Raw genomic sequence first — 13,812 nt, forward strand, 5'->3', positions numbered from 1 at the left:
CCCCCAGCTAATTTTGAACTGGTTGTGAATTATCATTACAAATCACCTGTGTCTATATCTTATTTCAACATTTAGTGTTGCTGTTGGATTTGTCTTTTGCTCTTAGGATTTGAGTAGATACAGGATTTTGATTAACAATGAAATTAGCTAGAATGACGGGGAGGTCTCAACCTGTTTCTGAAATTGCAGGTGAGAGAACTTGTAATTGATGGGATACATGGAGAATGTCTGCAAGAGCAAATTCCACTTTATTTTTCCAAACACAGATGAGACTTCACTGTTGAATATTAAACCATGCCTACTAAGGGAAAATGCAATGATTAAAACGTGTTAGTAAAGCACTCTATTATTCCATGGAAGTGCTCTGCTCTAGTTTTCTGATCTTAGAGTTACTCCAGTGATTTTAGCAATCAATGGTTCAAGTAATTTAATTTAGGTTAATTCATCAATGAATTTACTGTTTCTCCAGATTTTTTTTTTAACATCACCTCCCCTTCCCCTTTATTCTCCATCATACCTTTTCTTTTTTGACCCTGATGAGAGTTTTTTTTTTTTTTAATGTTGTGAATTATGTGATAGTTTACATGGGAGAACATTAGCTTTCATCCTATCATCCTATCATATATCGCTTCATTGCTATGGTTACAATCCCTTCCATGCATCATCAACCAACCAAAGGGTATATCCTGCAAGCCTGCCCCCCAGTCATCAGCACACAGCCCCTTTCCCTCGCTGTGTCTCAAGTTCCCAGCTGCTTCATCTCTCTACATCATCGTCTCTGCCTCCATCTCAGACATCACTGCTTCTCTGGGTAGGGTCCCGTTCTCCACTCTTCTCCCTTGATTGTCCCAGGGACCTCCGCTCCTAGACTGAAAAGTTATATCACTCCCCTCCTTGCTGCAAAACATCTACCTTTACATTTCCAACCCTCACAATCAGTCCTGGTAGCAGTTGTTCACTATTGTGTCACAAGAGACCTATCCCCCATCTCCTTTCATCAGCCCCACCTAGACAGATTGGATACTACTCAGTGGAGAGTGTACCTTCCTTCATGCCCTCTGAATCTAGGCTCCCTCTTGAAAGCTTGTAAGCCAGTCACTTCTTGCCTTTGTAACCACCCCCCCCCATTTTGGGTAGCCAATGTCCAAGTTGCCCATCCCTGTCTACTCTGTATATGGAGGGGTGGGAATGATCCTCGCTGTAAAGATTTGTTCCCTCTTTTGAGCTACTACATCCATAGGTGTAGGTCAAGTTCATCAAATTGTATCAGATTACTCTTTTTTCCCTCTTCTTTCTTCTTCTAATTGAGCTCTGATCATCTAGTCATTGAAGCCGGCTCAAGTGGGTATTATCTGCAAGTGTGGGTGTTCTTGTGCATATGCCCTCTCTTCTTATCAGCTGGACACTTCACTCTCCACTCTAGTCCTCTGTGGCTATGTCACTGCTTCTGAGCCCAAGAGTCCCCAGGTCTTGCCACACTGCTGGCCGACAAGGCTGTAATTCTGTATGGTGGAGTCCTGGTGTGGCAATGTAGCATGAGCACTAGACTGCTAACCACAAGGTAAGCAGTTCAAACCCACCAGTCGTTCCTCAGAACCCTGCACGGGGTTGCAATGAGTTGAAACTGACTTGATGGCACATCACAACAACAGCATATCTTTATGGTAGCAACTGCCACATCTTTCTCCCTCAGAATTGCTCATGTATTCAAACCACAAACCTGGTTGCTGCTGGTGCTGAACTACCGTGTCACCAGTACTGCCAAGACTTATTTAGGTGTGTGGTGGTGGCTGTTGGGAAGCGCTGTCAACTTGGTTCCCACTCATAACAACTCTGTGTAGGGTTTCCAAGGAGCAGCTTGTGGATTTGAACTGCCAACCTTGTGCTTAAGCAGTCCAGGGCTGATCCTACAGTGCCATATTCTAGTATAGAGTGTCTATAGGACTTCACAGATTTATGAGAACTTTGTTGTTGTTGTTAGGTGCCATAGAGTCGGTACTGACTCATAGCGACCTTATGCACAGCAGAGTGAAACACTGCCCAATCCTGGGCCAACCTCACAATTATTGCCATCTTTGAGACCACTGTTGCTGCCACTTTGCCAGTCCATCTCATTGGGGGTCTTCCTCTTTTTCTCTGACCCTCCACCTTAATAACTTGATATCCTTCTCCAGTGTCTGGTCCCTCCTGACAATATGTTCGAAGTATAAGAGATGAAGTTTGGCCATCCTGGCCTCCAAGGAGCACTCTGGCTGCACTTCTTCCTACACAGGTCTGTTGGTTCTTTTGGCAGCCTGTGGAACTTTTAATATTCTCCTCCAACACCATAACTCAAAAGTATCAAGTTTTCTATGGTCTTCCTTATTCATTGTCCAGCTTTTGTATGCATATGAGGTTATTGAAAATACCATGGCTTGGATCAGGCGCACCTTAGTCCTCAAGCTGACACCTTTGCTCTACAACACTTTAAAAAGGTCTTGAGCAGCAGATTTACCTAATGCAGTATATCATTGGATTTCTTGATTGCTGCTTCTATGAGTGTTAATAGTTGATCCAAGAAGAATGAAGTCTTTGACAACTTCAATCTTTTCTGCCTTGATAAGAATTTTGTTTATTGGTCCAGTGGTGAGGATTTTTGTTTTCTTTTACATTGAGATGCAATCCATACTGAAGGCTGTGCTCTCTGATCTTCATCAGTAAATATTTTAAGTCCTCTTCACTTTCAGCAAGGTTGTATCATCTACATATCGCAAGTTGTTAATGAGGCTTCCTCCAATCCTGATGCCACATTTTTCTTCATAGAACCCAGCTTCTTGGATGATTTGCTCAGCATAGAGGTTGAATAAGTATGGCGAAAGATACAACTTTAGTTAACGTCTAATTAATTAGCAATATGGTTGCAAGTATATTGTGAACTTCAGTTTCAGTAAGAATTTTACCTTTTCTGAAATGTAACAAAACCACATAAGTTATAGATTTAATACATTTCCTGGTAGAAGCTCTCCAAGTAAATGTTGGAGAGAAAATTTTGAGGAGAAATAGAAGCCTGGAGACTTTACCGCTTCTTGGCCCTGTTTGCTTACACAAAGCAGGTAATTTGGTTTTGATGAGCACATGCCGCCTGCACAAAAGACTTGTGTGTTTGTAGCCTTTTGCGGTCACAGATATTTCCTCATTGAAATGAATCTTGATGGATGTGTATGCAGTAATTCTAAGAGTTGTATAAGAAAAGAAATACATGTTTATGTTTTCTGGTATTCTGTTCTAAGACCATTCTCTTACACTCTTTGTTCCCCAGACTGTACCCGTGTCAATATGGGTGCCCATAAAGCCTTACAGATATTAAGGAACAAAGTGGACTTGCAGCATTTCTGTGGATACGTCACCATGCTGAATGCGTCGAGTCAGCTTCCAAACAGAAAACTCAGTGACGCTTCTGATGAGAGAGGTTAGTCAGTAGCTGGATTGTTTGAATGGAAATAATTGCTTTGAGTTTAGCAGAATCTTAATCAGACTATGGGGATTTTCATGGGGATGGTAGTGGGGAAGGGACATAGTAGCGACTTCAGCAGAAGCTAGGAGATCTGCTCAGAAGCTTTAAGAGATGATCTAAGCGAAAGTCTAAGCTTGTGTTTTGTCATTTCAGTCTTAGTTGCTTTAGGCTGGGGATTGGCACTATGGGCATTTTGAGCTGGGTGATTCTTTGTTTTGGGAGGGCAACCCAGACATTATGGGTATTTAGCATCCCTAAGTACCAGTTTTTTTGTTTTTGTTTGAGGTGCAGTAGCATCCCCACGTACAGTCATGATGACCAGACGTGTCTCTCGACATTGCCAAATACCCTAAGGGACAATATTGCCCCAGTTGAAAGCAATGACTTAATGCCAAAGACTATTGATTATTCTTCCATAGTCTCTGCTTTTGCTGGCAGTCTTCACTATGTTAGGACTGACTTGCTGCCCACTAGAATCCTAATACTCTGTGTGTATGTGTGTGTGTGTGTGTGTGTGTCCCCTCTGAAATACAAGGAGAACCTGATCTGGCTTCTGGCTCAGATGTAAATGGCAGCACAGAGTCATTTGAAATGGTCATTGAGGAAGCAACTATAGATTCAACAACAAAGCAAACCTCTGGTAAGGCTTTCAGACTCGTAGCCTGATTTCTGAACTTTTCTGTGAAGTCATTTGACTGCCACTTTTTTTAATTAATTATAAAGATATTTTTTTAGAAACTTTTGTCCACTCAGAAAAGTATTATAAATAGGACTTGAAAATTATAGTTCAAATTTCGTTATTTCTGTGTTACAAATTTTGGTCTATCCTCTCTTGGATTTCTGTGAATGCCCTTTCTGGGCAAAAGACCACTTTGAACTCCTTCTCCCCACAACTATGTATGTACTAAAAAAAATCCTTTTTCAGAGATCCTGTAGCACCCTTTGAGCCCTCTTCCCCTGCCAAGCCCATTGGTGGCTATCACTGGGCAGGATGAATCTCTGGGGCTCAGCTTCAGGAACTGGTCACTCATGGGACATGCTTGAGTGGTTGAAGTAATGCGTTGTTTATGTGTTCTTTTGTAGCTGTCACAACGGAAGCAGATTGGGTTCCTCTTGAATTGTGCTTTGGAATCCCACTGTTTAGTTCGGAGTTAAATCGCAAAGTTTGTAGGAAAATTGCTACACATGGCCTTTGCAGAAAAGAGAGGTGAGAGTGTGTATTGCCAACTTTTCATTACTGGAGTTTTCAACTCTCTGGAGTTTACTGTATCTGACTTGTATTCGGCATAGAGTCATTATCTCGTATATGCTTGTTGAGTAGAGTCCTGGTGTGGACTGCAAGGTTGGCAGTTCATATTCATCAGCCCCTCCTCAGAAACCCTAACAGCGCCATTTTGAGTCAGAATTGACTCATTGGCACTTAGCAACAACAACATGCTTCTTGATTGAATAAAATTGCTAAGGAGTTTGAACTTGATCATAAATTAGATACACAGAAACGTTTTGGGTAATTAGAATTAACAGTGTATGTACTTAGTTACCCAGTTTTGGGGAGGTTGTGGTCAGGTTCATATGGAATGTGAACCTAAGTTTTTTAAATATCTAATTGTCTTTTGAAAAATTCTCTGTACTTTTCACTTTCTTAAAATTTAGTTTTATTGTTGAGAATATGTATAGCTAAACATAGAGCAATTCGATGGTTTCTTGTTGCACCATTTAGTGACACCGATGACATTCTTGTAATTGTGTAACCATTCCCAACCTCCTCTTTTCCTGAGACGCCCCTCCCCCAGTAATGTACATGTGCTGCCCACTTAGGTTCCTGTCTCCTCTTTTGAGGTACTGGTAGCAGTTTGACCTCATCCTTGTAGATGGTTATTTAAGAGCGTGATGTTCGAGGCAGATGTTTTTTACTAGTTAGCTAAACTATTGTTTGGTTTTAAGATGTTGGGATATTTCTGGTTTAAGATTTAACTGTTATCTCAGGGTACTAATTTTAGGGGTTTGTCTGACGTTCATGACTCCAGAAAGGCTGGTTTTGTGAGAATTTGAAATTGTTCCCTGCATTTTCCTCTTTTTGGTCATAATTCTTATGTAGAATCTTTAATCAAAGTGACCAGTAATGGTAGCTTGATGTACCACCCAATTCTTCTGGACTCACGACAAAGGACGTAGTTGTTCACGGAGGCAGTTAGCCACACACATTCAATTTACGTTAGTAGTGATTCTTTTGTTCATCATTTTCTAAAACAAGCATACATTGTCAGGTATGACGTATAGGTTTTATCCGATATGCTAGTTTTGATTGTTCGGAGTGGTTGCTAAGAGGCAGTATTGTAAAGGTTCTGAGACTAGCAGGAAAGCACATCGTTGCATACGGGGGTGGGCGGAGGGGCAATTTAGGGAACTCATGTCCGAAAATGAAGTACTGACTTGACATATGAATGATGGTGTGGAGCTCTGGGTTAATGCGCTGGACTGCAAAGTCTGTTACATTTGAATCAAGCTTACCAGCTGCTCCTCAAAAATAGGGTCGTTAAGTGTCTGAACTGACTCGACAGAACAACAACAGCAACATCTTCTGAAAAATAACATGCATGAACATTTTGTGAAGAGTGGAAATGCTATAAAATTTTAAAGATCACCATTATGTCTACTAACAATGTGCGTATTTTCCATTAAAAGATGTAATTTAGGTAAGGTAATGTATGTTGAAATTTGTCAGATGGTTATTTTTAAGTTATCTGGTTAGTTAAACATTTTTGTGATAGTTGCCTACTTAAAGTGCCTAAGTCTGCAATTAAAAAGTTTCCTTTCATTTCACGTGTCTGCTGATAATTTTAAGCCTTTTTTAAACAATAGCTTTTTTTACTTTGGCTATGTATGATCTTTCATTTATTAATGCATCATTAGTATTAAATCATGCAGAAATTTCATTGAACAGAAAAGTTGGAATTGCTTTTCAAAACAAACTGTGTGATTAAGTAGAATATATATGTTGTTGTTGTTGTTGTTAAGTGCTGTCGAGTCAATTCTGAACCACAGTGACCCTGTATAGGGTTTCCAAGGAGCGACTAGTGAGCTTGAACCGCTGATCTTACAGATTGAACTGCTTTGCAGTCTGGTGCATTAACCCACAGTGCCACACCAGGACTCCAGAATGATGTATATGTATGTTTAAACTGCTAAAATTAAACTGTTGTGAGATGTTGGTTCTTGTCCTTATAATTGTCTTTATCTCTTTTTCTTCCTTTTTTCAGTCTTCAAAACCTCTTACATTCCAGTAGAAAACTCTCTCTACAAGTCCTGAACTTTGTCCACTCATTCCAGGTAACAAACATCCAAATGATGTTTTATAGTACTTCATACTAAATAGCATAGAAGACATTTTTTTTTTTTTTTTTAAGTCTCCACAATAGCAAGGCATGAGAAAAGCATTGTCTTCCTTTTCTAAATAAAGATTCTGGGGTTAAGAGAAGACACGATGCTGCTGGCCAGCGCTTGAGTCTAAAGCTTGAGACTTTTGTTCTGTGCCAGTGTTTCAGTCAGCAGACATCTGTTAGGCTCTGCTGTGCCACCCCGTGCTGGATGCACACGTGTCCATGAATCATCTGCAGGGAGGGGGCAGAGGGGGGTGTGTCTGTCGTAGTGAGGACCAGAGCTCAATGTCTTTGTCCTTTTGAAGGGAAGAAGGGTGCTCTGGAGTATTCAAATGGAACATTTCTGTTAATGATAGCCAGGCCAACGTTAGGAAATCATCCAGCCTTTGGTATTTTGTTTCATTCACCGTTCATTCAATTTGCAAGTGGTTATTATCTGCCAGACCTGTGGCAGGTCCTGGGAAAAGAGTGATGCATCAGACACTAATGGAGTCAATAGCGGTGTCTGAGGAACAGTCATCAAGTCCGAAAACGACTACAGATTCCGATAGGTGCTCTGAAGGAGCCAGAGTGATGGCAGAGCTACAGGCAGGCGTATATGAACTCCATGTAGAGTCGAGATGATACCTAAGCTGAAGCCTAGTGAAAGGAAAAGCATGGTTCAGGTGAGGCATGGCAGGTGCATGTCAGGGAAACTAAAGAATGCCAATGTGGCGGAAGCCTCGTCAGAGGTGAGGTTGAAGAGGCAGCAGGGCCTGCTGGAATATATTTAAGAGTTTGTGTTTCATGCTGAGTGCAGAGAGAAGTGATGAAAGGCTTTTTTAAAACAAAACAAAACACAGGAGAGTCGCGTGACTTCTGATGACTTCTTTTAAAAGATTCTTTGAGCTGCTCTTTGGGGACTAAATTAGACAAGGCAGGAGTGGAAGCCAGATCAGTTAGGAGGCTTCCCTAAAAGTCAAGTGAAGAATGCTGGTGCATGCTTCTCTGTTACAAACAAAATTGGCTATGTATCCCTAATTAAGGTGTGTTTATTACACACTGTTGTAGCAATCAGTTATACATACTCTCAAAGATACAGAAATAGACGTAAGAACGCAGTAAATAAACACAGCAAATTGAATACTCTTTGTTGCCATCTGAATGAACCCCTTGGAACTAGCAGGTCTTCAGGTTTCTCCATAGTTATTTTCAGTGGTTTTACTCAAGATTCTTGACCATGGAATCTTCTCCTGTTTCTTGACCTTTCAGGAAGGTGCTTCAACATTGGATATTCACGCAGAGGCCAGTTTCCCAAGTCTGCTTTCACAGGCGTCGTATGCTGATACGGGCGTCCCGCTTCCTGCCAAGAACTTAATATTTAAAGATGGAGTCCTGTCACAGTGGAGCGGACGGTCACCTTCCTCCCTTCTGATTGCTAACCTCCATTTGCAATAATTTGGTTCCAGCATTTGTTGCTCACACGTTCTGCCTTTTTCTTTCTGAGCTTTAGCTTTATAGGGCCAGCCACTAAAAAGCATCCTGTCCCACTGCAGTATAGGTTCATGCTGAAATGATTTTCAAAGTTTGGGGAACATGGTAATGGTTTCTGAAGTTTTGTTCATTACTGCACGTCCTACTGCAACAAAGAGCTTTTTAGCAGCCAGCACTGTATTTTTTATCTTGAGACAATCTGCATTTCTTTTATAATACTAAGGATATATACTTTATAGGCTTTATGATGATTGCTGTGTTTATAAGCAGTCACTGAATATTGCAGTGGTAATTTTATATGTTAGTTTATCAAACATAAACCTTGTTTAATTTTCTATTTTGTTACCTACATCATGGGAAGAGATGGGAACTCTTCCTCTGAAAAAGGCGTGATAATTAAATTAGCAAAATGTCTGTAATGGTGCCTATTAGCTGAGCAATGTTTAAGGATGTAGGTCAGCATAGTTATGTATAACCTAACCCGGATTTATAAGGTCTTAAGGATTCATTGACATCTCACGAAAAGCTTTGGAAGACATTCTATTTTTAAGGAATGTTTATATATGTCACTCGCTTTGGGCTTTATATTTTTTTCAGAGTCTGTATGGAAAAAATCGCATCTCTCTCTTGCCCCCTTACCAGTAGCTGTGGCTGCTGCACGTTTTCCTGATTGATTTTTGTTGAGTTAGTGCACCAGTGAATGGTTATGAAATTGAACTGGATGTTTTCAAACCAAGAGTTGTGGTTTAGGGGGTCTAAGACTTTGTCTTCTGATCAAAACACTTCAGTGGTAAGCCTTTTTTGAAGATGTTTAGTCATCGGGATCTTCAGTTTCTGTGAATAGTTTTGGACGAACATGGTAAAGATTGAATAATTTCTAAGTGTTTCTGGGGTCGTTGATTCTTTTAGTATCTCAATTGTCAGTTAGAATAATTGAAATCACTTTTTAGACTTTTCAGGTTAGTGCAGTGTTAGTTTAGCTCCTTGATAGATAATTGTTTGCTAGTTTAAAACTGTAACCAAACTAACTGGTCAAACAATGTATATCTAAAACACTTAAAACATTAGAAATTTTGGGAGTGTTATAACCTAAACATTTTTGCTGATCATTTTTGTTGTTGTTTATAGAACTGATATTTGTGTATTTAACATACTTTTGGAAAGATATGCCTTCCTTAAAACTGTTACCCTAACCATGCATTCAATACCGTAGCCTCTCTATAGAAGTGACTGGTTTGGACCAGGCTGCCTGTGGCATGGCCAGTACTGTGTTTGGGATAAATGCAGTAACGTTTCGTTTTCTACTTTGTTTTACATGAGGTAGAAACCAAGTGTCTGTTATACATGTTTATCTAGAAAAGGAAAAAAGCATACTAATATTAAATCATTTCCTATGACTGTGAATCACTCGTTTATTTTTCCAGTAATTGCTCTTGTACATTCCTAGTGCTGTTGGGTTTGTAGGAACCTTTTGCAGTTTATCAGCTGGAAGTTGTTAAGTGCTTCATCTGATCAGGCCACTTTAATCACCTTTCCATTGGCTTTGTTCAGATTCGTTGTATCTGTTGTATTTATTCCTGTATTAACAGTCTGAAGTCTGAGGGAGTGGCATGTACACTAATAAAGAATGGAGATCTGTAGTTGTTGGCGGTGAACCCAGTTTTTGGTGAATTTAAAGCTTCAAATACGAGAGTGATTTGTGCTGCTAGATTTCTTTTGTCAGATAATGAAGGAAAAACACAGAGTCTAATATCATGGATTTGAGAGAAAGGTTTTTTTTTTTTAATGTGGTTAATTTTGGTTTGTTGTGTGAGTGAGGGGAGACACCTGGTCTGCTCTGTGGCAGAAGACCTCATGCTCATCTGGACGGAAATAGCCTGCCTTCTAATCAGTTAGCAGAGTTCCCGATGCCGCCACCGCTGACACCGCTCAGCATGCTTTGTGAGATTGTTTTCGTGTCATCTGTTCTTATTTTAACTCATGTAAAATGCATCTCTTAAATCTCAAAAGTTGATCCAGTTCGACCAAAAGGTAAATTTAAAATATAAATTTTGTCATTTGCTAAAGAAGATCCATTAAATCATTTTTATCCAAGGGATTTGGGCAAATGTGTAAAGTGATTTTGTTGGCCTTTGTGCCACTTTCTCCCCGCCCCCTGTGCTCGATAGTGCCCTCAGTGTGGCTTCAGCTGTAGTAGATGTGTTTTAGGAACAAAAACTAAGAACAAACTTCAAAAGGACAGGAAGCTTAAGGTAGTATAATTTCGCCTCTCGGATGGCTTCTAAAGAAATGCTACTTTATGTCATTTTTTAAAAAGGTATGAAATTTCCCTTTTTTTTTTTTTTAAAGGTATGTCATCAGATGATTTTGTGTGTTCTTTTTTGGGGGGAATGTTGGTTTCTAATAATGTTTTCGTTTTCTCTGCCACTCATGTTTCTGTTCTATGTTCAGTGTTTCAGAAACACAATTTGTATTTAAAGATTTTAAAGTATCAAAACTGTAACTGAGTACAGTGAATTGTTTCTGGTATGATATTAATATTATACAATGAAGTGTATAAAAGTGCTGTCAATTTGACTATTGACACATAAACATGTTTACAAATAAACTGTGGTGTTGATCAAGTTGCTGTGAAAACACGTACAATCTTCCACCAACCCCTTCCCGCTTGAAGAATGGCAGTGTTTCAGAGCTGTTTGCTTTCATCGATTTATGAATATGTAATCTATGTAAGAGATAAATTATAGAGCTAACTAGTAGGCTAGAAGAAGTTCTGTAAGCGTCTTTTTAGTTTGGAATAATTGTAGGCTTACAGATAAGTTGCAGAGACAGTCCAGTGACTTTCTGTCTAGCTTTCACCATGCTGCTGCCAATACAGACACATTGTCAAAGTGAAGATGTAACCTTTGGGGCAGTTCTGTTGACACACCTGGAGACTTGTTTTTGCCAGTTTTCCCACTAATGCCCTTTCCCCACTTGAGGACCCAGTCCGGGAAGCCTTGTTACACTTAGTCTGTGACAGTTTCTCAACTCTCCTGAGACCATGGGACTGTTGGAGAGTCAGTGATCTTGCAGGAAGCTGCTCACCCTGGGTTGATCTGAGCTTTTCCTGTGCTCAAATTGAGGTCGCAATGTACCAGAAAGAATGTCACGGGGGTCCCTGATGGCGGTATGTGTTAGTGGTGATGACCTGCTGGTTTAGGTGCTGTCTGCTAAGATACTTAACTGTTAGATTTTTTTTTCATATCCATACTCTGTTCTTTGGATATGAGTCACTAAGCCCACCCTCAAGGGGGGAGACAGTAAGCGTGGCCACCTCCTGGACTCGGACTCTCTCTATATATCAGCTTGAGTCCTTTAAAGGAAATGTATCCCTTTTCCTGTGTATGTGTATGCCCATTTATTCCTGCTAGTATAGGCACATGGCTGTTTGTTTCAGTTGGTTCCGACTCGTAGTGACCCTCTGTAAGATTTCTGAGGAGTAAGCTGGTGGGTTTGAACTCCAGACTTTGTGTCTACAGTGCATTATGCATCACACCAGGCAGGACTCCTATAATCTAACACTGTTTGTTTTGTTGTATAAACTGCTCTAGCTTTGACCTTTGGGAAATTTTTCAGGTTGCTTCTTCTCTCCTTTCAACATCTTTTATTTTTCCCCTTCTGGCAGTTTATTATTTCCTGGCACTGCTAGGTTTTTTCCCAGGCCCCCGCCCTAGAATCCAAGGAGCCCTAGCCCTTTTATTTGAGACTGGTATTTTCAAATCAAGATCTGAGTGTTGAGTGCACCCATTGTTCCTGAAGTGTTACTGCTTCGAGGCTGAACTTCTCAGTGAACTGAGCTGGGAAATACAAATACCCATGGACCTTATAGGTTAGCATACAGATCACGCAGGAGTGGGCACTGTCCCCTCCGTTGTGCATAGATAGGGTCTCAGTGAGTTTTCCCATCCCTGCATTACATAGCTGTATCAAAGTTTGTTTATTCACCACCTGCTAAAGGACATCTTAAGAGCAGCTTGTGTTGGACAGTTAAAATAAAGATCTTGTAAACATTCATGTATGTACTTGTTTTTAATGTAAACACATTTTCAGTTTGTTTAAGTGAGACTGCTGGGTCACTTGGTCAGTGTATGTGCCAAGCTGTCTTCCACCGTGAGTACCATTTTGGATTCTAACCAGCGATGAACGAGAGTTCCTGATGCATTGCATCACCAGCATTTCATAATGTCATGGAGGTTTTTTGTTTTAATTTGATCAGTTTTTCCTTGTGTGAGTAGTATTTCATTGTGTTTGAAAACTGCATTTCCCTTATGACAAGTGGAGAGCACAGTGGCTCCATTCAATAAGCATTTGTCTCAAACAACAAGGTCTGTGGTTTGAGCTTGCCAGCCATTCCTTGGGAAAAAGATGAGGCTTTCTGCTCCCTTGAAGATTTAAAGTCCTGGAAATGCTATACAGGATTGCTAGGAGTCGGAATCGGCTCCACTATCTTTAACAACAACAAATGACAAATGTAGTGCTATAGGATAAGCACTGGATTGCTAACCAAAACGTTAGCGGTTCAAACCCACCAGCCACTCCATGAAAACCCTATATAGAGTGCATAGGGATTGACTCCAGGGCAGTTAACAACAGTGGGAAATGATGTTGGTTATCTTTTCATGTGCTTATTTGTCATTTATATATCTTTGCTGGAGTACTGGGGCAGCGCAGTGGGTTAATGCACTGGACTGCAAGGTTGGTTTGAACTGCAAAGTCAGGTTCAAGCTCACCAGCTGCTCCTTGGAAACCCTATACAGGGTTTCTGTGGGTCAGAACCAACTCAACAGAACTTAACAACAACAACAACCTATCTGCTGAACTTCCTGTTCAGATCTTTTGCCCATTTTCTGGTAAAAGGCTTTTTTTATTGCTCAGTGTGTATTTGAGAGGAATGTCCTTCGTCACATAAGAGTTGAGTAGGTATTTTCTCTTACTCTGACATATCTCTTCGCAGTGTCTTATGGAGCAAAAGTTGTCAAAAATTTTTATCATATCCAGTGAGTTTAAATTTTTTAGATTTGGCTTTTGATGCTGTATCTAAAATTTCATTACCAAACCCAGGACCGTGCAGATAGTTTGCTGTTTGATAATTCATCTTTGATCTGTTTTGAGTTAACTTTTGGATGAGGTGTTAAGTATGTGTTAAGGTTCAGTTTTTGCACATGTTTCTTGAAAAGACTTTCAAGTAAATTGTCTTTGCAACTTTACACACATCAGTGGTGATGTGCTGTGGAGTCGCTTCCAACTCATAGCAAGCCTGCAAAGGGTTTCTGAGGCTGTAAATCTTTACGGGAACAGAAAGACTCATCTTTCTCCTGTGGAACGGCTGGTAATTTTGAACTGCCAACCTTGAGGTTAGCAGCCCGACTCGTAACCGTTACGCTACCAGAGCTCCTTACACACATCAGTAGACAGAACTAAAGA

General features: G+C 40.3%; 1 protein-coding gene across 1 annotated transcript in view; it reads left to right on the top strand.

Moving 5' to 3' along the window:
* The window catches only part of FAM91A1 (family with sequence similarity 91, member A1), a 42,413-nt gene extending 33,963 nt beyond the window's left edge, over window positions 1–8,450 (top strand). Inside the window, exons 20-24 of the mRNA XM_006830692.1 lie at window positions 3,299–3,448; window positions 4,029–4,133; window positions 4,577–4,700; window positions 6,754–6,823; window positions 8,125–8,450. Coding sequence (XP_006830755.1) covers window positions 3,299–3,448; window positions 4,029–4,133; window positions 4,577–4,700; window positions 6,754–6,823; window positions 8,125–8,310 — 635 coding nt within the window. The 3' untranslated portion in view covers window positions 8,311–8,450. The remainder of the gene's footprint in view (window positions 1–3,298; window positions 3,449–4,028; window positions 4,134–4,576; window positions 4,701–6,753; window positions 6,824–8,124) is intronic.
* The last annotated feature ends 5,362 nt before the right edge of the window (window positions 8,451–13,812 follow it).

The sequence above is a fragment of the Chrysochloris asiatica genome, unplaced genomic scaffold, assembly GCF_000296735.1.
Source record: "Chrysochloris asiatica unplaced genomic scaffold, ChrAsi1.0 scaffold00001, whole genome shotgun sequence".
Lineage (NCBI taxonomy): Eukaryota > Metazoa > Chordata > Mammalia > Afrosoricida > Chrysochloridae > Chrysochloris > Chrysochloris asiatica.